This window comes from Lepidochelys olivacea (assembly GCF_965140295.1).
Source record: "Lepidochelys olivacea isolate rLepOli2 genome assembly, chromosome: 13".
Classification (NCBI taxonomy): domain Eukaryota; kingdom Metazoa; phylum Chordata; order Testudines; family Cheloniidae; genus Lepidochelys; species Lepidochelys olivacea.
Genome location: NC_140423.1, coordinates 3,738,666 through 3,763,300, shown reverse-complemented (window position 1 = coordinate 3,763,300; position 24,635 = coordinate 3,738,666). Strand labels below are relative to the sequence as shown.

General features: G+C 50.1%; 2 protein-coding genes across 6 annotated transcripts in view; one reads left to right on the top strand and one right to left on the bottom strand.

Moving 5' to 3' along the window:
* Nucleotides 1-377: 377 nt before the first annotated feature.
* PDYN (prodynorphin) lies at nucleotides 378-13,444 on the top strand. Of its 4 annotated transcripts, none has more exons than XM_084645205.1 (3): nucleotides 378-436; nucleotides 10,176-10,323; nucleotides 11,204-13,444. In XM_084645205.1, exons 2-3 carry the CDS (start codon nucleotides 10,195-10,197, stop codon nucleotides 11,861-11,863), a joined length of 789 nt encoding a protein of 262 aa, XP_084501331.1. In that variant the 5' UTR covers nucleotides 378-436; nucleotides 10,176-10,194; the 3' UTR covers nucleotides 11,864-13,444. The 4 variants fall into 4 exon arrangements, with proteins under 4 accessions (XP_084501331.1, XP_084501329.1, XP_084501330.1 ...); XM_084645203.1 differs by lacking the exon at nucleotides 378-436 and adding an exon at nucleotides 1,076-1,178; XM_084645204.1 differs by lacking the exon at nucleotides 378-436 and adding an exon at nucleotides 1,314-1,361.
* A 7,250-nt stretch (nucleotides 13,445-20,694) lies between these two features.
* Nucleotides 20,695-24,635, bottom strand: part of LOC311529285 (tyrosine-protein phosphatase non-receptor type substrate 1-like) — a 44,920-nt gene continuing 40,979 nt past the window's right edge. For both annotated transcript variants that reach the window (XM_084645158.1, XM_084645157.1), the window contains exons 8-9: nucleotides 24,475-24,514; nucleotides 20,695-23,108 (exon numbers count right to left, since the gene is read on the bottom strand). In XM_084645158.1, coding sequence (XP_084501284.1) covers nucleotides 22,848-23,108; nucleotides 24,475-24,514 — 301 coding nt within the window. In that variant the 3' untranslated portion in view covers nucleotides 20,695-22,847. The remainder of the gene's footprint in view (nucleotides 23,109-24,474; nucleotides 24,515-24,635) is intronic.

The following is a 24,635-nucleotide window of genomic DNA, read 5'->3' as shown; positions in this document are numbered from 1 at the left end:
TCCCTACCAAGTGGCCTCCTGAGGCTTTTGTAGAGAACTAAGATTTACCTGCTAATTCAATCCAACTCTTTATTCACAGGAAGGAACTTCAAGTATCCAGCAAGCCAATTTTCAAGCTAAAGGGAAGGGAGGGTTGCTGGGAAACATCCCTCTGGAGAGAGGGATGGTAAAAATAGTATGTTCTTCAGATCCCGGATTATCACTAATATTTGAAAGGCATCACATGCAGTAACCATGTCAGAGCCTCTCTCATTTTTAAGGCATAAACTTTACTGGGGGGTGGTGGGAGGAGCTTTTTCTGTTTGTGCCCAGGCATCCATGCTGATACAAAGGAGATGCAGATTCGTAACCTCTGGAGCATCACCCCAGCTGGGTGTCTCCTGCTCTCTGGTTTCTTTCATCTGAGACTTACTGGGAAGAAAGAGAGGAAAAGATGGTGAGTAAATTTCTGGGAGTTTTTTCACACTTGTCTGAAAGAGGAAGAGGTAAAGGAAGACCCCCCAGGCACATTGATAAGCACTATAACCTCTGCTCAGCCTGTTTTTGTGGCTACATTTTCTGCTTGGGATGAAGCATGGCAATAAGGAGATCTAATGATAAAGAAATGCCCCTTGTAGCTTCTTTCACCTAATGCTTTTACATGATGAATGATCCCTCTCAGATAAATTGAATCCCCATTTTACAGATGGGAAAACTGAAGCACAGAGGGTTCAGGTGACAGGCCCAGATTTTCCACAATGTGCTTTAGTCCATGCCCAATTTTTCTCAAGCTTAACCCCCGATGCATGTGTGCAATTCAAGGCTTGTACACTCAAATCTTAGCTTGTGCACCTGCATCGAGGGTTGGCAGATGTTTAAAAATGCCCTGATGCCAGTCTGGGCCCGAGTGAATCAGAATCAGGGCTGGGAATAGAATCTGGACACACTTCTGTCTCTCCCATGTCCGGCTGCCTCCCGCCCCCCTCCTCTACATTAATGGTATTCCCATCCCTTTGTCTGTTTCCCAAGGTAATTATCAATAGCTCAATGTGCAGGGAAAGAGGAGGTGGAGTGTGTGGCGGGGGGAAGTACAGCCTACCCGGGCTGTGAATAAAACCCTGCATTTCAATAGCAAGCGCAGGTGGAAGCTTTCGAACAAGTGAAGAGGCTTGTTCCGTATACAGCGCTGGAAGGTCAAGGTAAGGGACCACTGACTATACAAAACAGAGGGAGGAAAGAATTGAAGCAATTGAGGAGAGCCCCTGTGGCTGCTGAGTCCCTTTGCCTTCAGACACACTAGTCCCCGGCTGGCTACTTTCCGGCTCTTTTTTGAGAAGAAGCAGCTGGAGAACATCGGTGTCTTGGCATAATCGCCAGGAGAGGTAAATTCTGGAGAGGGCCTGTGAGGCCTCCTGGCCTTGTGACAGATGTCTCAGCAGCATGAGGGTGGCTGGGTGGTGGTAGTGGGGGGAGTGCGAGTGGGGACATGGGGGTGGGCAGGAATCTGAACACTAAAGGCCCTGTGTCCCAGGGTTTAATATTTGGAAATACACATCCAGTTCGTTGGGCCAGGCCTTTCCCCGGAGTCCAGGAGACTGTGAGTTCTCTCTCTGTCTTTTCCATTGCTCTGGGAGCTTGACTCCATCTCAAAGGCGTTACCGAGCTGATGAAGGCTTTCTGACTGCTGGAAAACAGGTGAGGGCAGGTGGCAGCTTCACTCGTTTTGACTCTTTACGGGTGATGGTTGAATTTAGTGCTGGTGAGAGATCGACAGGCCTGGAGTTCTGGCAGTTCAGTTCCCAGGGTACATTCAGTCCTGGGCCTCTTTGCCAGCTACTGTGTGTTCATAGTGAGTTTCATCTATTCCCTGGGAGCTGGTTGAGACCCACCAATCTCATCTCACACAGGCTGCCAGGTAGCCAGCAGGTGGGTGACTTTAAGGTGATTACCAGTCTAGGCTGGATTTGAATCAGCTACCAGAGGTGAGAAGCACCTCACTCCATTGCCAGCCTAAGAGCGTAGTCTGTCCATTTGTGTTGCAGCTAGAGACTTTCATGGGTAAGTTCCAGGCTGCTTGGGAAGGGCTCGTCTCTGGGTCTGGTGTGTCCTCTGTCTTATCGCGACACAGCCGGCAATCCCACAGCCCAGCAGTGTCACTAGGAGAGCCACTTGGCAGGGCAGGCGCCCAGCAGGCTGGAGTGGGTTAGACTTGGAGATTTGCAAATGTAAATGACATTCAGTAGCCTGTGTGTGTGTGTTTACCCTCCTCCTTCATACTCCCTTTTGCACACTCTTGCTTTGAGCAGATGCGGGCCTGGGGATCATTGGAGGCCCAACTCAGGGCGGTGGAGAGGAGTCTGTGACTGATTATTCACAGCTTCAGTCTCCACCTATTGGCTCTGCAGAGCCTATGCTGAGCTGGGGCTCAGTGACAGGAGGAGGCTCCGTGTCAATAAAAAGAGGGGATAGAAAGAGTAGGGCTGTAATTCCAAAGGGAAACAAGCAGAGCTCTGCAGTCCTCGGTGCTGTCTGGGGGCTACAAAGCCAAAAGCTACAGCTGCAAAAAGGGAGCAGTTTCCTCCACCCCCCTTCACTGATGACCAGATTAACCTAAAGCTGAGGAAAGGAGATGGACAGAATCTGCTGAGACTCTCAACTTTCCAAGGGAGCCTGCAGCTACCAGAATCAACTTTCCACCCAAACTCTGCCCCAGGCGGGGAGCTCTCCAGGGACTGGGAGGAACACACAGGTAAGACACCAGCTGTGTGTGTGTGTGTATGTGTGTGTGTGTCCCAGTCGGTCTGTGCAGGTGTGTGTGTGACGCTCATCCCTGAATCCAACACTTTTTGGAGTTTAATTCTTTGCTTTCAGGTTTGCTTTTCCTTTCCTTGCATTTCAACTTCTAATAATGATTCACAGGCTGCAGCTTAGATAGTGACTCTATGATTAAAAAGGGATTTGATTTGGTTTCTCATGCCAAGTACCTCTTATCAATTGCTAAATTATTTAAAGACACGCAGATGAGCTACTTGGCCCCAGATATTTTTTTTATCCCTATAGCTGTGTGTTACCTACCCAGTCTATCTGTGTAAATGTCTTTCCTGTGATTCATTTCAGTTCAGGTACCACATCGTTCTATCTTTCAAGAAGGGAGAGAATTACTTACGCTGAAACAAATCATATTTCAAAATAAACTAGAAAATGCACATGGAGGTTAAGGACAACACCTATTTCCTTTTTTTTTTTTTTTTTTTTTTATAAATTCCCCTAAAAAAGGACTAGTATTCTACAGCAATAGTATCAAACTCTGAAGCAGCGGTACTGGAAATTGCAAAGGAATGGATCATTACTGTAGAATTTTGCAGCGTTTTTGTTTTAAGGGTTGGCGTTTTGTTTTTGTTTTATGTGGTAAAAGCAACATGCACAAAAGACATTTTTCAGGTAAGTTTTAAGGACAAAATGGGTGTAAATGAGAGGGGAGGGGAAATGATGTTAGAAATGTTGAATGTCCTAAAAGCCATCCAGAATGATAGATCTTTTAGAGAGGAAAAACTGGTGTAACCGGGCTGAATAAAGAAGAGTTGAGGTAAGTGTACTCTGTCTGTGTTGTATACAGTGCCAGGTATGTTAACATTATATTGGCAATAATAATTATTAATAAAAATAATTATCTTCATATCTTTCACACCTTTCATCTGAGGACCTTGCAGCCCTTCTTAAACACTAATTATGCTGCATCACACCGCTTATCAAGCCAGTAGGTGTGTATATATAGAAAATTTGATTCTGAAATGACCGCCTACAGGAACAGTCTTCACTTCCCATTTTTCATTCTGTTCATTAGTTAAATACTCTGTACATTTGTTGCTTTATTTATAATGTGGCACACGATGTTCTCAGAAATGGCTGAAGGGATTTTGCATGAACTTAAAAAAAAAATCCACTTTTGATCAGAGACCAAGCAGGGAAGAATTCAGCCCCAAAGGTGCATATTTAACTTAATTATAGGCAGCTGCAAGCAGGAGGTTAAGTTGTATTACATCTATTAAAATTCCATTAATGCAAGGATCTATCTCTCCAGGATGTGTGTAACATGGTGTGTACTGGTGGGTGTGTTTGAGTATATACCCACATTATAGTCTGGGTATTGCGTACTTATATAAAATATGGTATATATTTATAACTCTGATTTTCCTCCTCCTTTCTTTACCTCTTCCCTTCCTTGTGTTTCCTCCTTGGCTTTTATCCTTCGTTGTTTCTCTCCCTCCTTTTCTTCTGTTCTATTTTTATTGGTCACTTCTTCGTTTCTGAGCAGAGCGCAGCTAAGATCTGTGTGGAGTACTTCTTACAGTGCTGAGTGAGTTATGTTCATGGGAGAGGTCTCTGGCTGCCTGATGACTGGTGACCGTAGCCTGCAGTTTGCCCAGAGGAGTTACAGATGCATGGGGTGTCATGAAATCCCCTGTCCTCTGGCTGTGGAGGGTGTAGGGATTATGCTTGGTGGATTATGCCTGATCCAATAACTTAACTATCAGGCAAATGCTCGGATTTCATAGTCTGTTAATCACTTCTGGAATTTGTCACATCAGGTTTGAAACGCCTGTGTGATAAATATTATCAGATGTGTAAGGTGGTGCCCGGCTTCTCCAAATGGCACAGAGGGCTCCTTTTCTGATCTCCTCTCTGAAATCCAATACCAGATAGCCAGGGATTTAATTCACTGCTCTTGCATTTTACAAGGCATTTTAAATCATCTTGGTAGAAATCAATACATAGGAGCTGACGTTACGGAATGCCGTAGCAAACGTAGGAACAAATCGGTACCAGTGCCCCCGTGCCAGACATTTGTTTCAGTTATAGAGATCAATGACGTTTTCAGCGCTGGATCAGACAGAGAAAAGCTATTAATGCAGAAAACTCTGGATCGATAGTGAACAGGGAAAAGACGAGTCTCCAGGGTGTAGCTACACCTGGTTTAAGCAGGTGAAGTGCCACTGAAGTCAAAAGGTATCTGGAAACACCAGGTGTGAATTTGACCCTTCTGACTTGACTTACCTGGTAAAGGGAGGAGACAGAATTGAGCCCCATTAATCCAAGCAGAATGAAGGACGTGGGGCTAGCTAGGCTAAATCGGGATTTGGATAAAGCAGGGGGACTCTTCACTAGAATGGCTGTATGTGTGGGGCCAGTCTGAGACTGGGAGTTGTTCAGATCAGAGGCTCGCCCGCACGCCCCAGCGAGAGGCTGTGCCACGCCCCTGTTGAATGCAAACCTGATTGAAGGCCCCACACTGCTTACAGAATGCGCTGCGTGGTGCTGGGCTTCTGGGCAAGAAAAAAGTCCGTCATCCTGCTTCAAGCAGCACTTTCACAAGCCCCAAATATGTGCCTCCCTCCCCTCGTCCCCAGGCCTTGCCTTGGGCACGGGGATTTTCATAGCTAGAAAATAAGGCATGTTGCTGTCTTCTTTCCTTGTGCTGTTGGAAACCTTCCTCAGGCTTTTGCGTGATGCCAAGCGTCCGGTCCCACTAGGCACCCAGGATAGAAGCTGAGGGGCCTTGTGTTACTAACGGCCCTGGGGTGAGGAGCTGAACATATTGCTGTTATTGACAAGTGGCATATTTGTCTTTTTTTCCATCTTCCTTTTAACTGTTTCCATACCAGGCCCTCCTCTTTGTTGCTTCCCTTCCCTTCTTCGTTTTCCATGCAGAGCCAAGACCTTCAGCATTTCAGTCTTTCAGACCGGGAGCACTTTAAATTGGGCTGTTAAAAATCGGTTTTGTTTTCATGCTATATTGAGCTTTCTCTTCCTGTTGTATTACAGTTTTGCACCAAGACTGGCATTCGCTGAGTTTTCTCTGACCAGTTCTATTTGCATGACTAGCAGAGATGCTAATAAAGCAATACTGTATCTCATATTCCTGTTTCTAATGACACATCATGAGAGGTTAACGGGGAGGGAGAGTGACTTAGTGGTTTGAGTAGGAGGCTGGGGATAGGGACTGCTGGGTTCCTTTCTGTTGATTTGCTGTATGACCTTAAGCAAATCACTTACCCCATTTGCCTTTTATTACCCACCTTTAAAACTGTGATGACACCTATCACAGTCATGGTGTGAGGTTTCCTGGGTTTTCAAGTGCTTTGAGATCCACAAATGAAAGGCACTACATTAGTGCAAAGTATTATCATTATTCATCCATTCATTTACTGAGTGTCTTGATAACAGCTTTGAGCCTGGTGAATTTGATGTTCTATTAATGGAGATAGTTCAGCATACGATAATACAGATAACTCAAATTACATTAAAGCATAGCCTGCATTAATAATCAGAACATTAACATATTTCTTCATTAGTGCCAATTATGGTACATTAACAGATACTGACTGAAAATGCAAAAGACTGCAGTACACATCAGTAATCCCAAATGGACTGCTTCTGGGTTATGCCATTGGCCTGGAGGCAAAAGGGACCAAGAAGGTAACAGGACACTTATCACATGCTCACAATAAAGCAAGAGCACAACGGGTGGCTAATTTTCTGCTTATGCATGTGTTGGAGACAACTAAACTTCTTACACGTGGTACAATGGGCAAGATTTTCCAAAGTGCCTACATCTCATTGAAAGTCAATGGAACGTAGGCTCCTAATTCACAATGATACTTCTGAAATTGTACTGAACATAAACAAATAATGACCTAGGGATACCAGGAATGAAGGTTTGGGAGTTGACAGTCGAGATGTTCTGGGTATCTTGGGCTCATGTGACCTGCTGTACTTCTAAGCTCTGAAAAAGATGGCTTAGTCCAGGATGTTCAGGTGCCATGCAGTGGAGGGGCGCGGGGGCAGTGGCCAGCGCATGTAATCTCATGGCAAGTGTGAGGGTTGGCCTGTGTTGCAGGCAATGTGGGTTAAATGGCATATTTCTGTGTAAGGCTGCGTTCTTGCACTATCTCTGCTTCACGGCTGGTTGGAAAATAAAAGCACCTCTTACCTTATTTTCCTCCTTGTTGAGGGGTGTAGGGAGCAGGTACCTTCACTCCACGGGCCAACGACATTTTGCTTCATCCTAAACCACCCATTTCTCTATCAGCAGAGGAATCTTGGTGGGAACAAGGCATCACACCAAATTCCCTGCTTCTCGGGTGCAACGCCAGTGAACGCATGGGAAGTCAATGAGTCACAGCAAGACTCACTTTGGTCCAGTCTAGGTACCACTTACTCTGTCCCTAGTGGAACAGTGGGTGTAAGTGTTTTGAATGCATGTCCTGGGAAAGGCGAGTTTGGGTATTTGGGAGGCCTGGGGTTTGTGTGTGTATGTGTGGTACAGAACACATGGGTGGATTTTGGGAAGGAAGGTGTGTGTGTATGGGGGGGGGCAGAATTTTGTGAGAGAGGAAACTTGTCTGAGGACAGGGTGCGCTAGCAGGCAGTTAGGGAATCTTTCTAGGGTGTCTCTGGGGTGGAAATCTCCAACTAATATGGCTGCTGCTGTTAGCCAGTTTCATGAGTCACGGCCCAGCTGCACCATCTATTCACTCATGATTGTGACTCAATTGGACGTAGATCCAAAAGGGAGAGGAGTGCTTCATGTGGCCTCATTTGATGGATGAAGAATCCAAAATGTGACATGGAGGTAGGTTAGATTCAGAGTCTAGTTTCCTGAACTCCACCCCTTCCCATCTCTTCCTTCTGAAGGATCAAGGCCCATAGGGAAGAAGACCAGAGTGTGAAGTGTTCATTGCAGCTGGGAATTGGGGAGGTGTGTATTGGAAAGGTACTGCCATCCATCACTGGATAATGCAAAGACCTTGAATTCCTTCCCTCCCCCTGCTCTCCTTTGGTGAATAGCTGCTATGGATTTCATTGCCTTTATTCTTCAAGGCCACGTGAGAGAAGCAGTGATTCACCTTCTCTAAGCCCCTCGGTAGCGCAGGGATAACAATACCGCAGAGAAATTCATGCTGCTGTTGATTAAAAAAGAATCTCTTTAAAATGATAAATAAAAGGCTTTAGAATAAATGTGTTTGAATGGCTCTCACTCATGCACCAGGAGGAACAGGTTACGGAACAGCATCTACAAGAGCGAGACGCACAGCTTCCGTGAGCTGATGAGGCTAGAAAGGTCCTGTTGATGAGAGACATGCTGTATGCAGGCACCTTTGAAACAGTCACCAAGACAGTAGGAACATTGAGAGACAGGTCAGAAACGTACACAGTCATGCCAGGGGCTCCCTTAAATACAGTAAAAGCTTTGTTATCCGGCATGGTGGGGGGGATGGGGGTGCCGGTTAATCAAATATTCCGGTTAACTAAGAGAGATACTTACCGACGGAATACCAATTTCCAAAGAATTAGAATACGATAAAATGAATGAAGTATAAAATAGCACACAGGTACTCCTCAATCCAGTAGTAGTCCTGCACTGCAGAGTGGTTGGTTTCTTGAAGCACTTAGGTGTATACAGGTAAAGTGTTCTATATGGTAGGTTATGTGATGACACTATATATCACTCTGGGCAGCGCATGGCGTACCCCCAGATCACTAAAAATACACTGAACACTAAAACTATACGCAACACAACGTGATCTTTCTTTGATGATTCAGAAGGCACTTTGGGATCTTGCAGGGTCATCATCATCAACCTCAATTATCATTGTAGAGGTAGAAGGTGCAGGAGATCGGGCTGAATCTGTAATGACCCTGACACACCCTGGAAGCTGCTTTTCTGAATAAATCCCTGATATCAGCTTGCTTACATGTCTTCTGCGTCTTTTGCATGAAAGTAGAGTGCAGAACGTGAAACTGCATAACCTCCTGGGCAGTATACTAGTCCCGGTTACTAGGCTGAAGATTTGTATTGGGAGATATCAGAAATGCCGGCTAACAGAGCTTTCCGGTTGATACCGTGCCGGATAACACAGCTTTTACTGTATGTTGGAGGCAAAGAGCCAGATCCTCAGCTTGTGTAGATCAGTGTTAGCACCATTGACTTCCAGGGAATCATGCTCATTTATATAAGCTGGAGTTCCGGGCTAAATTGTGCATTAGGCACACGTGCAAAAGTTACCAGCTGGGTGAAAGTGAAGGGTTTCTGAGACATCTAGGTGGAACATGTGTTTGTGTATGTGTGCGTGTGTGTCTCTGTGTGTTTGTCTGCACATGGGTGGCAGGGTGTGTTTATGCCTGTATGTTTCGCGCTGTAGTCGTATCTTGCAATTCTGAATCATCATTCATGCTGCACCAGAGATCAGCTAACGCCCCCTTTTTGCCATTCAGAGCAACTCTAAACGGTGGTGCTGCTCGCTGAAGCACCTGCACCCTGTAAGCAACTCAGCAGTCTCTAGATGAAATTCCTCCAGGATGCTGCTGATGCCCAGTGGCAGCCATTTCCTGTGCATGTCAGTGTGACTAATTTCAGAGTAGCAGCCGTGTTAGTCTGTATTCGCAAAAAGAAAAGGAGGACTTGTGGCACCTTAGAGACTAACCAATTTATTTGAGAATAAGCTTTCGTGAGCTAGTGAGCTGTAGCTCACGAAAGCTTATGCTCAAATAAATTTGTTATTCGCTAAGGTGCCACAAGTCCTCCTGTTCTTTTTGTGTGTCTAATGTGAACGTGCTATGCTGAGCACAAGCTGCAGGGCCACAGCTAACCCCACCCTCCCACTGGCAGCCTGAGGGTGTTCTCTGGGACAGGCCGCGTGGAAGTAAAGCCTCACAGACAAGGCCCGGGACAGGGATTCAGGAGATCTGGGTTCAGATCCCAGCTCTGCTCCAGACTGCCTTTGTGACCTTGGGCAAGTCACTTAACCTCACTGAGTGAGGAACTTCAGACCTGTGCCCCATGTGCCATTGCTTTGGAATCACCTGCACGTAGGTACTGTTAAGGTTAAGGGCAAGTGTGAGATCGGTGCAATGCCCTCTCTCAGGGGACTATCACCTGCCTTGGCAGGGGCATTTTTCTTTCTAACTTCTATTGTCCAATAGGTTTTGCTGTGATCTCTGGCTCATGGGGGATGTGGGTGTGGCACTCCCAGGCCCAATACTGAGTTTTCTCCACAGTGGGCTCGCCCATGTCCAAGTGCTGTGGGTGCCCCTGGCTATGGGAGGGTAGCGCTGGGGACCCATTGCCTGGGGTTTGCATCTGATAGTGAAAGATCATTGGTCTCTTGTGGTTTTTCTCTCTCCCCTTGCCGCAGGAAGTGCCCACTGCGCAGAATGGAGTGGCAGGTTCTGGTGTTGACTCTTTGCATGGGTTTGGCTCATTCGGCCTTTGCAGATTGTGCAGCCCAGTGCTCCGTGTGTGCCGTGCAGACCCAGGATTTGGAGAAGCCCATCAGTCCCCTGGTAAGTGCTGGGTCCTACGCCTGGTGCAGTCTGGAGCAAACTCAACTTTGGAGCTCAGATCAAATGAGCTCTGTATTCAAACCGGCCCCTGTTTTAGCCCATTTCCAGGTCTGGTAACACTTGCTCTACAAAGACCCAGATTTTCCAGACTTGCGCATCTGTGTTTGCATGCCTAATTTGGGGGTGCCGTTGCCACGGCTGTGTGCGTGCAACCGCAGTAATTGTACACAGTAATGGGCTTTTGTGCACACAGTTCTGAAATCTAGCTGAACATGAGCATTTCTTCTTGCCTTGTATGGGCCAGTGGCAGGGCTGCTGAAGTGGCTGGTCCTGCTTGCTGGGGAAAGGTTGGACTGAGAGCATGACGACCCTCAGGACTCTGCATGCTCTAGCAGAGATCAGAGAACAACAACACGGGCCCAGTTCTCCACTGCCCTGTACTTTGTACAGTTATTTACACTAGTGCAAAGTCTGTGTCAAAGCTACCAGTCTGATCTGACAGCATCTCGCACCCACTTTGCACTGGTGTCTACGATAATCCCCAGTGCTGCGCAACGCAGAATCAGGGCCATGGGGCTGGGGCTCCTTTTAATCTCTGACAACCTTTCCCTCTCTGTATCTGGCCCTGGCCCTGGATGTTAGAAGAATGGAAGCATCTGCTTCCCACTGTGGGACCAGATTATTCAGCCACCCACTGCAGCAGGGTGGGATGCAGGCCCTTAAAAGGTAGGATGTTATGGGACCCCAAGAAGTAGAGCTAGAGCCCCTTCCAGGCCTGGAAAGGGGAATCCCAAGACGTCATTCCTCCCTCTGGAGAGAGCCTTGGTGGTTGGGAACTGCCGGCGGGTGTCATGGGTTTGCTCTCATTGGTGTGTTGCAGATCTGTTCGCTGGAGTGTCACGGTTCCTTGCTGTCCAGCGTGGAGTGGGAGAGGTGCCAGACCATTCTGGCTCTCCTCGCCCCACTGATGGTGGATGTGGGGGGCCAGGGCCTGTCCCCTCTGGAGGCTGAGGCCAAGGCAGAGCCAGAGGGGAGCCCCATCCCTGGCGAGCTCCCCAGCGGCCTGGTCAAACGCTATGGTGGCTTCATGAAGAAACTGGACAAGAACAAGATTTTCTCCCTCTTGCGTGAGAACGCCCACAGCAAAGGTGGCATGGCTAAGAAGTACGGTGGCTTCTTCCGCAAGCCGGGGGAGAGGGCGGCCTCTGAGGTGGCGGAGGACTACCCGGAGCTGGAAGCCAGGGAGACAGGCGACCACGGGGAGGAGCCCGAGGAAGGAAACCTCAAGGATGAGATGAAGCGCTACGGGGGCTTCCTTCGCAAGTACCCCAAGCGGAGCTCGGAGCTGGCCCCCGAGGGGGAAGGGCAGGAGCTGGAGAACCTGCACAAGCGCTATGGGGGCTTCATGCGCAGGATCCGCCCCAAGCTCAGATGGGACAATCAGAAGCGCTACGGGGGCTTCCTGCGGCGCCAGTTCAAGGTGACGACGCGGTCGGACGAGGACCCCAACGCCTACTCGGGGGAGGTCTTGGACCTATAGAACCCCCCCGCCAGCCGAGATACTTCCAGTAGAGACTGCATCGCTCCTCCCAACCCACATCACCCTCCCGTGCTCAGCTGCGTGTCCCCGGCATCACACACCAATCCGTCCTTTGAGTGATACCCAGGTGCACCACCCTGCTGCCGCTTCCCTGAAGAGCCAGATGTTTAGAAACCAGGCAGGGATTGCAGCCGGCCACGTTTCTCCCCAGTTTCTGTCTCTCTCAGCTCTGGGACTTGGACCAGTACCAAAGCGATCGGCCCGGCTCTGGGTTTAGTTCAGCTGTATGGAAAGCAGGTTACTTTAATTAAGTCTCAGACAACTGACTATTGATCCTCCTTGTGACCCGTAGCGATGAGCCCAACTCAAGCTCCCACCCTCCAGTCGGAATACCCCAAACACTGGGAAAGTTCAGCTCTGGATCCAAACTTGGTGGCTGGCCCCTTTGGTCCTTCGTGGACCAAACCAGAGCTCCAGGTCCAAAGGCCTCCCAGCTTTGGGGGAGTTTGGCTCTAGCTCCAAATTGGAACCATACAGCTTTGCGGTGGAACCCCATTTCCAAGGTCCCCAGCGCTGGCCCCAGGTGCTGCTGGGCATTTCAAATATAAATATTCTAATGGAAACAGAGGCATCTGCTACTTGCCTTCTAGTCTATCCATTCAGATGCCTCTGCTCAGAACATCCCGATTGTTCTCTAATTGAACAGTGTCTCCCAGAGGGACCTGTGTTTGTATGGGAGGGCATCTAGCCTGGAGAGCAAGGTAGGCTTGCCCTATAGAACCCTGACTTGCTTCATTATATTCCAGCTAAATCACAGCTGTGACCCTTTATAATACACATGAGAGAGGCACACTTCTAATGAAGCGATGAAATCTCAATAGTGTTGCACTTCTGAAGGCACCCGAGTCAACCGCTCGTTTGTCACCTGGGGATTTATGCGCACAGTCATGAAGGGAGCAGAGTGAATGTCGGTATTGTGCTGCCAGATTTGGGGGCACAGTCTGATTCTTTGTGCCTTGGAGTGATTGTGTGCACAGAATTGCAGGTGCAAATAAGTTGGAGCACAAACCGACACTAGCTGGCCCCATTCTGTCCCTGCCCACAGGGGATCGCCCTCACACACAATGACAGAAATCAAGTAGGAGCCATTTCTGAAAGTTTGGCTCATCATGTAGTTCTCATTGCAACCATCCGTGTTCTCCCCCATCCCCCAGCGAATGCTGAATTGCAACAGGCCAACAAAAAGACCATGAGACAGAGGCAGGAAAGGGCAGGGCTTGGCACATTGTTTCCTTTTCTAACATCGACCATGGGCAAAATTGGGAAATTAAAATAGATGAAACTTACGAAAAGGAATGTAGATGAGGTTGGACTCTGCCTGAGACGCACTGTTTGGCTGAGCACAGCCCTCCATCGGCTGCCACCTGCTCCCTTGTGCTGTTCTGAGATATACAGATCGTTTCGGAGTCTGGTTACTTTTCATTATTACATTTGCAAGAAGAAATAAAGTTTGGTCTGTCTTGAGATGGGTCACGTTCACCCCCTTCCTTTTCTGTATGGTAAATAAAAAGATGTTAATGAGTCTGCGTCTGGTGATGCATCTGTCCACAGTGTGGGGGCCAGCCAGGATGGGGGCCCATCACAGTGTTCACATATATCTTTGGGGAGGAAGCACTGGAAATCAGGGATGGGCTAGGTGTACTTGGTCCTGCCTCAGCGCAGGGGCTGGACTAGATGGCCTCTCACTATAGCTCCTTCGGGAGAGCAGCGAGCACCTCACAAGAGTGAGCCCTAAATGTGCTTGATGTGCATGAAGCAAATGTGGGTGCTTTTAGATTCCCTGCTGAGTGCTCGGATTATTCAGCTGAGGGAGGGGAGCAGCAGGTGCCAGGACAAGGACACAGAAAAGAAAACGATGAATGCCCAGTACCCCTGCTTCGGCTGGGCATGAAGCACTGGCCTACAAAGGGACACAAAGCATAGAGAACCGGTGGAGTTATGACCCTTGTCCAAGATAAGGGAGGAAGAAGCCCCTGTCCAGAGAGTTCTGCTACTCCCATCTGAAAATGTGTCCCATGGTAGAAATAGAACAATTCCAGCCTCTCACCCACACATCAAGGCATGGGAAATATCCGCCGGTCCTCGCCCCCTTCACGGTCCAAATGGGTGAGAAGATATTGATCTGGGAGCTGGTAATTGTTCCTGACAGTTTTGCAAATTTGATCTGTACAGCAGCGCCCACCCTCTGTGGGTCCACCTCGCCTAGTCGCACCCACCTTCTCGGCCCACTCAGCCATTCCACTCCCTCTCTGTTGAGAACACACCTCTTCCTGGTGCTTTCTGTGCTTTGAAACACGCCATCCCCAAAACTTTCCAGCTGCAGCTCCCAGACTGCAGGTAAGCAGAGCTCTGCCCAGCAGAGACAATCCCCCAGTCTCCTGCCATTCTCCTTGGGAAGGAACGGAGTCATTGTTACAACAAAGCTGGCAATTTGCTGGAGATGTCAGGTGGGAAGGAGCTTCAGTAGATGAAGGGAGACCATGTGGACAGGGCAACAGTCTGGGAGGCAAGAGACCTGGCTTCAATTCCTGGCTCTGCCACTGTTTGAAATTCAGCCCCGTGCAGCCAGCCAGCACCCGACCTTAGGCACTGCATGCATCTCTCTAAAGTCCTTTCTCCAGGGCTGAATTTCACCTTATGTGGCCCTGAGCAAAACCCTTAACCCCCTCCCCCCCCGCCCATGTACAACAGCTCTAGACTGTTCTCAATGGTAGCAGATGACAGAACGAGGAGTAATGGTCTCAAGTTGCAGTGGGGGAGGTTTAGGTTGGATATTAGGAAAAACTTTTTCACTAAGAGGGTGGTGAAACACTGGAATGCGTTACCTAGGGAGGTGGTAGAATCTCCTTCCTTAGAGGTTTTTAAGGTCAGGCTTGACAAAGCCCTGGCTGGGATGATTTAACTGGGAATTGGTCCTGCTTCGAGCAGGGGGTTGGACTAGATGACCTTCTGGGGTCCCTTCCAACCCTGATATTCTATGATTCTATGAACAGAGGGCTAAGGAGACTGCTCCAGATACACTGAGCTATGGATGAAACGTGCAGCGTAAGTGCAAATTATTAAATATAATGAGCACGAGACAAGTAAGGGGGGATTCTTCTATTTCCCCCAGCACTAGGCAGGTCCCCGTGTCAGATGTCTGCTCCCAGCTGGTCCGCCATTCCCGCAGGACGGAGGCTCAGAGAGCTTGATTCTGATTTTTCGACCGTTTGTGATTCCAGGGGAGCTAGTCCCCATTTACCCCAGCTAAGCGGGATCAGAACCAGGCCCTGCTCCTGCTGAGGAATGGCCCTTCACTGAGAAACCACCTCCTCTCCTTCCCCAGAACAACAACATAATAAAGCTGGCAAACAGTTCCCATGGCAACAGCTGCCCATGGACCATCAGCAGGTGTGACTCAGTGCTAGCAGGGGCTGCCATGACCTTCAGTGGAGCAGGAGCCATCCACCACCAACTTCATCGCAAGAAGGGCTGTGGAGCAGCCAAGGACACCCTCTCTCAGCAGGAATGGCTGGTGGATGTATGTGCAAATGCCCCAATGGCTCCCAGAGGCAAAGAATAGCTGCACCCTGGAGAACCTGCCTGGGCTGTCAATTGGGACGGGTGTGCGGATGTCCTCCAGCTGGCTCATTAGGAGGGGGGAGGGGGCTATAAAGAGAAGGCAGCGGCCACCCTGCCCAGGGTGGGGCTAACAGAAAATTGGGGCCTGCTCAAACATGCAGGGGCAGAAGCAGTCAGCTGGTCTCCTTAGTGCCCATGCCCAAGAAGAGCAAGCCTGGGCTGGCTGGTGAAGACCCTGCCTTCTCCTGGAGCTCAGCAGAAGGGCTGATCACAGGTACTTTGGGCCGGGCTGAGGGAGGCTGGCAGGAAGCGCGGGGGTTCATGTTTGTGCTGAAGGATCCAGGGCAGGCTGTGTGCACGCCTGGGAACTGTCATGAGGCTTAGATGGGCATGGCTTTTGCCATGTATGACACCATTGTGTCAAGTGCCCATGTGACCTTGGTTGGATGCAGTTTGAAGTAGTCTGAGCCTTCCTGCAGCTGGGGATGAATGCTGTGTGCTGGCCCTGAGAGCTGTGGCTTTCCTGCCTCTCTTCACCCCCTGTAACTCCTTTGGCGGGGCATCCCAATTAGCCACCAAAGGGGGAGGCTGCCCACGGGTGCTAATGCTGCTGGACGCTGCTTGGGGAGGGCGCTCTGAGATGCTGCCTGTCTCTGGAGATGGTTTGCATGGCAGCCCTTTGGGGAACGTTTTTGTCTCTGCTTTGCAAACTCTGGGCTCGGGACTCTATCTGCTGGGGCCGTGCCTGGAGTCTAGTAACCACTGATCTGCAGCACCTGCAGTATGAAGGGTGGCTGCTGACTCGCAGACAGGCTGGGGTACACGCTGCAGGGCGGTGGTAGTGGGGAGCTGGTCGGTAACCTGCAGCTGTACTGATTAGCAGTAGCAATGAGAGCAATGGCTGCAGATTGGGTTGTATATTTCATGGGGGCAGAAGACTTTGGCCTGCCAGGGAATGAGTTTCTGTGACGAGCTCAGGCCCATGGGAAGGAGGGCCTTGCTCACAGGACACCCCAGTGCCACCCTCTTTCCTAGGAGCCTGGTTGATGGGGCATCACCTTGGTGGGGAAGGCCCCCTGCCTCTGTGCTCTGTGGCTGTAGCAAGTATTGTTGGCAGCTGCCAGGTAACTTATCCTGTAGCCTCCCCTTGTGGCCTGGAGATGAGCCTTTGAAGCTGCTTTGTAACATGCAAAGGAGGCAGAGGGGTGTGTGTATTTGGAAATCTAGAGCTGTGTAACAGGAGGAAAAATGAAGGTGGGTCTTGTGAGCCTTCCCCACATCCAGTGAGTGAACTGTCCTCTCCAACGGTTAATGATACACCCTCCTCCCCAGCAATTATTGCTCCTTGGGCCACCAGGGCTCTTCCTGTACAGCTGGTGTATCAGTTTATCCGGGGACTGATTGAGGTACAGACCCTGCTCCATGGAAGTACATTACCGGCTTTCGGCATACGCTTAGGTATGGGCCAGACCTGCAAGTAGGCCGCCTATTACCCCTCATCCTCTGTCCTGATTTTTCACATTTGCTATCTGGTCACCCTACCTGCAAGTAAAAACAGCAGCACATGGTGGCACCATCTACCCAGTGAGAACAAGCTTTGATCTCTCCAACAGCTGATACCTGAGCTCCCCTTAATGGTGAGTCTGGGATAGAGAAAAATCAACAGGCTGCTAGTCCCGGGGTCAAAAGCTGAAAGGCAGGAGGGTCCTGATAGAAGCTAGAGTGAGAGGGAAAGTCTGGCAGAAACAGTTCAAGTCAAGGGGTGGTGGGGGAGGCTCAGCAGCTGCTTCTGAGCTGGGGGATTGTAAACTAGGAGCCTGGGGCTCCTAGTGCCCCACTGACCACAGGAACAGGAAATCTCCCCCTCCGTGTTCTCCGTCTTGTTTGTTTTGTGGTCTGAATGGCTGCTCGATCAGCTATTGGGAAATCGAAGGTAAGGAAGTGAGTTTGCTGCTTGGACTTCTCCTCTGCGGTCTGCTCTGGCTTCAGTCAGTCACAGCTGTACTGAAACACCTTACTGCTGCACTCCCCAGCTCCCTGGGGGGCTGTGGACCCCCCTGCACCTAGGCAGGCAGGCAGGCGTGCTCCCCAGATGGCTACCAGAATGACGCTGCCCAGGGGTCCTGCTGGGAGAGGGGCTATGGAGGACACAGCCCCGCCTTGCTCAGTGGGACTTGAAGGATCATCTGCGTGGCCAGCAGTTGTGTGCCAGGGGACCTGTTCACTGTTTTAGGCTGATGTTGGTTAATGGTGGCTCAGTTTGGGAGAATAGCAAGGAGGGAGCAGGGCTCTGTTACTGCTCAGACAGGGTTAATTCACTGATGGGGGACAAGTCGGTGCTGCAAGATGGACTGGAGGGGGCTGCCCTGCTTAGGGGCTCTTGCCACCCCCAGACCTAGCCGTGCTTATCACTGTAAATGGGCTTTACAGGGGATCCTGACTGTGCTGGAGCGCCATAGCGGGAGCAGTCATGGTGGAAGGGGCCCATCTCCGGAAGAGGGCTCCTCTTCTGAAACGCCTGTTGTTACTGACTTCCACATATCTGCATACAGGGCTAAGCCTGGGGGGAGCTCCACCAACAAAGCTGGGATTTGATAATTCACAGCCCCTGTGGCCAGACCCTACCCCTTCACTACCCCACTTCCACTCACCTGAGTCGCCCACCACGACAACTCGCTCCCGGGGGAGGGGTGGAATGGCAAGGGTGGAAGATAGAGACGTGTGGGCACACAGGTGGGTTGTAAATACACAAGGGGCCCCTGGGCAGGGTATGTAACTCCTGAAGCTTGGAAAGGATCATGGCTGGTCTGAAAACGTTTTGGGCTTCATGACAGTTGGGAATCACTGAATCATTATTTTGAGATCTCTTGTTCTTAAGAAGTATCGCAGTATTTCTCCCCCCTCCTGCTCCTAAACACAGCAGACAGCCGTGGTGGCTTGGATCATTCTTGGTGCAGGCCTTCGTGTTTTTCCATCATTATTCCCAGCACACTTTCTTCTTTCTGGAAAGCTCAGGCCCACCTCGCAGAACCATCCAATGATTACTACCCTACACTTATGCTCTTGAGCCCTTCTGTAGTCTGCTTGCTACTGCCTCAGGACCTGGTCTCTGCAGTTCTCGCATCCCCCTCGCAAGCTGTAGGAGCCCTGAAGGACAGCTACAGACTCATGGAAATCGCTTGGAAAGTTTCCACACAGACTGTGTCTGCATCATGTTGTTTCCCTCTCAGCTGTATGGAAATGGAATCTATGGATGTCTGGTTGAATTGCTTCACAACAACTGATTAGCCTGGCACGAGAAGTGGGGAAACACACCACATGCCAGGGGCTTATGTTACCAGGTTCTACTGCTTCCTCCCTCTCCAGTTCAGTGCAATCTCCTGACAAAACCCCTCCCACATAGACCCCCCTCCTTCTCCACCTGATGCTGCTCAGGGTCCTTGCCTTGTTTTTTGATTCTTCTGCTGCAAGGGATGGACCTTTCTCACCTCCAAACAATAAGCTTTATCTCCAACAGAAGTAGGCTTCAGCTAATGGTAGTTGTAATGAGGAATGGAAAACTTGTCTTATGAAAGGAGACTCAAGGAGGTTGGCTTGTTTAGCATAACTAAAAGAAGGTTGAGGGGAGATATGATTGCGCTCTATAAATATATCAGAGGGATAAATACCGGAGAGGGAGAGGAATTATTTAAGCTCAGTACCAATGTGGACACAAGAACAAATGGATATAAACTGGCCACCAGGAAGTTTAGACTTGAAATTAGACGAAGGTTTCTAACCATCAGAGGAGTGAAGTTTTGGAATAGCCTTCCAAGGGAAGCAGTGGGGGCAAAAGATCTGTCTGGCTTTAAGATTAAACTCGATAAGTTTATGGAGGAGATGGTATGATGGGATAACATGATTTTGGTAATTAATTGATCTTTAAATATTCATGGTAAATAGGCCTAATGGCCTGTGATGGGGTGGGATCTGAGTTACTACAGAAAATTCTTTCCTGGGTATCTGGCTGGTGAATCTTGCCCATATGCTCAGGGTTCAGCTGATCGCCATATTTGGGGTCGGGAAGGAATTTTTCTTCAGGGCGGATTGGAAGAGGCCCTGGAGGTTTTTTGTCTTCCTCTGTAGCATGGGGCATGGGTCACTTGCTGGAGGATTCTCTGCTCCTTGAAATCTTTAAACCATGATTTGAGGACTTCAATAGCTCAGACATAGGTGAGAGGTTCTTCGCAGGAGTGGGTGGGTGAGATTCGGTGGCCTGCGTTGTGCAGGAGGTTGGACTAGATGATCATAATGGTCCCTTCTGACCTTAGTATCTATTAAACTAGTTTTGAGGTTCAGCAATGAGCTGCCATCAGCACAAGCTATGGAGTCTTTTACGAGTGGCCCAGCAAGTCTAACCATGGGCAGATGGCGGTGATTGCTGGCCCATGCCTGAGATCCAGACATCTAAGCCACAGAAAGCTAAACTAAGAAGGAGGAACAAATACTTACTGAATTCAGCAGGGTGGCTTTCAAAACAGGTTTTAACTGCCTCTGTTACCATTATTTGCTGCTCTGCTGCGGACTGAGCAGGCAGCAAAACCAGATAATGGGTAGAAAGCTTTGGGGCGGTGAGGCTGGGGGAAGAGATGTGTGGGAATAGGCGCGTGGGTCGGTGTTTAGAAAAGCACAAGACTAAACTAGCTCCTGAGTTGTAGTCCTGCGGCCAACTGGCTGTGACCGCTGAGGCGAGGTAGGCGCGCATCTAAATCCCATCGGGTACTGCAGTTGTACACGCAAATGGTCCCGCTTGCCTGCAATGCGCATGCATCTGTGCTCGGTTACCATGACGACACTTGCACCTTTGAGCGCCAGACTTGTTTAAAAACCGCACAGTGGCTTAGTTTGCCTGTCTGCGCCATGGGGATCACATTGTCCTGCCTTGCAGCGGGGCCGCGAGGCTGCACTGGGAAGCCCCTGGAGCTTCTTGGCGAGAAGATGCTTTAGACGTACAAAGCAGCTGCGCTCACCCCTGCATGTTCTTCTCCCCGACACCACCCAGCGAGTAAAACTGGGCCGTACATAGAGATGGGGAAAAGGGTCTGAGAACCTGAACGACTCAGATTTGCCTCCCCGCTCCCCCAGGGTATCTAACCCAGGAAGGGTATTCTGGCTTCCCTATGGCAGGGGGCCCTGAGCACAGCACCTGGCACCGACCCACGAGCAAGACAGAACTTTGAACTTTTTATTACAAAAATATCCTGCAAGCAAAAAAAAAAAAAAAAAAATGTTGCAATCTGTACAAGTGGTCATTCAGTTGATTTTGAAACATCCTGTCGAGATCTCCTGGCTTCCCCTTCCTCCTCCCCAGCTCCCTGCAGGATCAAACAGCTAGAATACAATCTAGTTTCCAACATGTCTTAGTGCTAGATTATTTCTCCCTCTTCTGCCCTCCTTCCAAGGAATGGTACCACAAGTCCCACCTCTTCTCTTTAATACTGCTGAGGAAAGGAGGGCAGGGAAAGGGCTTTCGGCCATCACAATAACCAGGCAAGGGGGCCATATTCAGGCCTGGCGTAAACAGGTATAATCCCCTGCCTGGAGCGCCAGCTGCCTAGCCCAGCTCTTCCTGACCCTGGAAATCTTGAAACCTGAATCCTAGGGATAAGGTGAAAATTGAAACGGTGCGTTATCTGCAACCTCCCATGTAGAAAATCAGGAAGACGGCTGCTTCTGAAATGCCACTTGTGGTTGCATTTCAGCTTCGTTTGTCACTTTTCTTCGCTAGGCCAGTCAGTCTGCCCGGCCGTGGGGAAGGCCGAGAAGTCAGAAATCTGCACCCCTCCCCCCCAGCGCTGATGGAGGGTTACTTGCTTACCAGACCTTCACTTGACAGGGTTGGGGATTATCACGCTGACTCTGACACTTAGTTTTGCACGTCTCATCCTAGTGATGAACACACAGCACTCCACCCATGGACGACACACAAGCATTGGCTTTTAGCTCTAAAGATGAACAGTTACATGTCAAACAGTCATGGTGACATTGTTCTCCGGGGGATGCCCTCCACCCGTGCATAAAGGCTTTCTTCTTGCTTCCAGGCACTGAGGCCGGGCGTGCTGGATGAACTGGCCAGCAGTAAGGGCTGAAAGGCAGCATAGCCCTGGAATTAGCCTGTGCTCTGGCAGTAGAGGTTGGCTAGCCTCTTCCCCCACCCCGGCTAGCACAAGCTTCTGTAGGAAGCCCGTCAGTCCCAATCTCATGAGGTTGGCAATGAGGATGCTCTGTACCAGGGGAACACAGGCCTGGGAGCGGTGGTGCCTAGGAGCTCATGACTAGTGCATGACTTGTGCATGGCTCCTGGGTCAGATCAAGACTCTCCACTCTGCCCAGGGAGCTCCGCAGGCTGCGTTCCCCAGCCCAAGGTGCTCTGGGGCTGAGAAACGTCCTCACTTTGTTGATCTGATTGCAGAGCCTGGCGCTCAACCCGCAAGGGCACGAGTGGGTCACTGGTCTTAACATACTGCCCCAAGGATGGGATGATTGGGAAGGGGGAACCTCAGGTGGAAACTTAAGGAATTACTTACGACACACTTAGTTTGGCGGGAAATCTGAGCCTAAAAATGAGCAGTCTCGTTCAGACACAGGTTCTGAAGCAGGAGGAAGGAGGAGTAGTCACTCTGGATCAAAGAGTGTCTGCTCTTCACAGAGGGACTCCAACAGGCAAGCTAGCTGGCCTATGTTGCCTTGAGAACAGCAGTCCAGAGCCTGCTGCCAGACAGCTCTCTGCCACTACGTTATCTCCCAAAACAGCCTCCTCTCCTTCAGGTGGCTGATCTGCGGCAGCTTGGCTGCTTCTTCCTTGCACACAACGTACTAAATTGGCTGCAGAGAAACTCAGGTGTTCACTAGACGAGGACAGCCCTTGTCTGGAAAGGTTACAAGATGGAGTAGGCCACTGCATCAGCGAAGCACTGAAAACTGTCTGTCTGCTTGACACATGCGAAAGGAAACTCAGTGCACCAAGCGAAGGACCTCTCCAGTCTTGTGACAAATCACCGGTGGGGGAGGGGGGGGGGAATACAGAGATCCTGGTCCAGAAATAAAGCTGCACGGTGTGAGGGTCTTAGTTCAGTCTGGCCTCTCCGGAAGGAAGTTGGTATTAACTCAAGTGAGGACACAGCAGCATGGGGAAGCTTCCGTACGCTGTGTGAAGCATTCCAGGCCCCAGGAATGCAGCTCCCATAGCTTGGCACCCACTTCCACTGGGCTCCTGATGCCTCCATTGAGATCCAGTGTTGGAGGACCAGGGCTCCATGTCCAGCTAGGGGCCTGCCAGACTTCACCAAAACTCCAGTGAGCCCCGGACTGCTTTTAGCCCTGATCATTTCTTTTGGATTTGGACGCTGGCGTACTCCGAGATGGCTTCCTCGGGCCGGGGGGCAGGTCTCTTGGGTGCCTTGCTGAGGTGGACCATGTCCAGGTCAGCGTAGGTGAGATTGTCTTCAGCGACTGCCGGCTGGCCGGTCTGGATGCAGGCGTACTCCAACTGCGGGCTCATCTCCATGAACCGGCGCATGCTCTTCTTCTTCTGCTGCTTGTCAAAGTTCAGGTCTGCATAGGTCAGGGTGTTGGGATCAGAATCCTGAGTTGGGGGAGGGAGAAAACATGGAGTCAGTAGGGAGCTGTGTCCCCTGCAGCTGGCATACAGATGGGATATGAGCTGTTCATCCTGAGCTAAGAGTCTGGTCTAGTGGTTATAGCAGAAGATTGTGGCAAGAGCTAGAATCTACTCCCAGCTCTGCTGCTGACTGACCCTGGGCAACTCACTTAGTAGCCCAGTGCCTCAGTTTCCCCATCAGTAAACTGGGAATACAACTACTTCATTCATGACTAACGTGCTCTGAGGTCCTTGGATGGACCCTGCTAGGGCAGCACAAGTATGATGTGCTACAATGTAAAGTCCTACCGCCTGAGACCTGGGGTCTGTGTTGATGAATTAGTGGTGCTGGATCCCCGAGACAGGTGTCCCCATTCCAAACCAACCCCTCAACTATGCGCATCAACTGCCAACTGGCTGGCTTGTTCAGCAGAGAACAAAGATGGAAATGGCTCTGGAGACGTATCTACCATCCCGGGCAGGATTAAGGCATGCTGGTGGGACATCTAGCCAGCAGCAGTGCAAGCTGTACTTGCTGGATAACTTGGCTCTAGAACGGTCACTCAGGCTCCTGGGGACACTCGATAATGTTTCAAGAGGGGCGGAGAAGCATGCTAGTCCACAGGGCCCGAGACTAACCAAGACACTCGCTTGCTACCTTCAGGCTTCTCCAGGCAACTGAGATGCACCATTACCATCCACTGCAAGAATTCTCCCTTAAGTCTGCTGGCGAACGATGCTCCGAGGGAAGAACCAGGGGCAATACCGAGCCAGAGTCTGCAATCCCTTGCACCCCTGTAGACCTGGAGATGCTCCACTGGGGTCAACAGAATTACTCTAGACTTGCAGCAGTGTCAGTGAGATCATGGTCTGGGTGGCTATGTCCAGAATGGATGAGGTCTTTCCAGTGTGAGGCCAGCTGCGTGCGTACGTGAGCATGTGGACGAGCTGGGGCGGGGGGACAGAGCTCAGTTCTGATCGGTAAATTACTCATAGCTGCATCACAGAATGCAAAATAACTCTAGAAATAGCTTCCCTGGCTTATTGTACAGCTGGCTCTAGTCACAATAGAGCCAGACTTGTTCTTTGGGGAGGGGTGGGGGCACCGGGGAGGAGGAGAAGAGAAATTCAGTGCGATGGAGGCAGCTTCCCTATGCAATTTAGAGAGGGAGCGTTTGTCCTGAACTGTGTGTCTCTCTCCCTCCCCCCAGCCACAGAAGTAGGCTCGCATAGCTGAGATTCTGAGCACTTAATAAACTGCCATGATTTTAGCCTGACGCTTGGTATTTTCATGGCGTCTTCCGTCGTTCTCCCCTCTCCGGTTCCCCAAAGGAAGCTAGCTGTAACATACCTGGAGAGCTGTGCTGGGGCTCTTCTTGGGCTCATGTAGCCTACAGAAAAAGCAACAGAACAGAGTCAAACACTCATATTTTAAAATGGTAGCGCTGCTGGGTGACTAAGTTTTGCAGAGGATTCTTTCAGGTTAGGATGGCCGAGGGCTGACTGACGGTT

Coding starts and splice junctions, on each gene's coding strand:
- PDYN (XM_084645205.1), top strand. CDS start 10,195: ATGGAGTGGCAGGTTCTGGTGTTGACTCTTTGCATGGGTTTGGCTCAT. Junction 10,324..11,203: donor AGAAGCCCATCAGTCCCCTG/GTAAGTGCTGGG, acceptor GGTGTGTTGCAG/ATCTGTTCGCTGGAGTGTCA.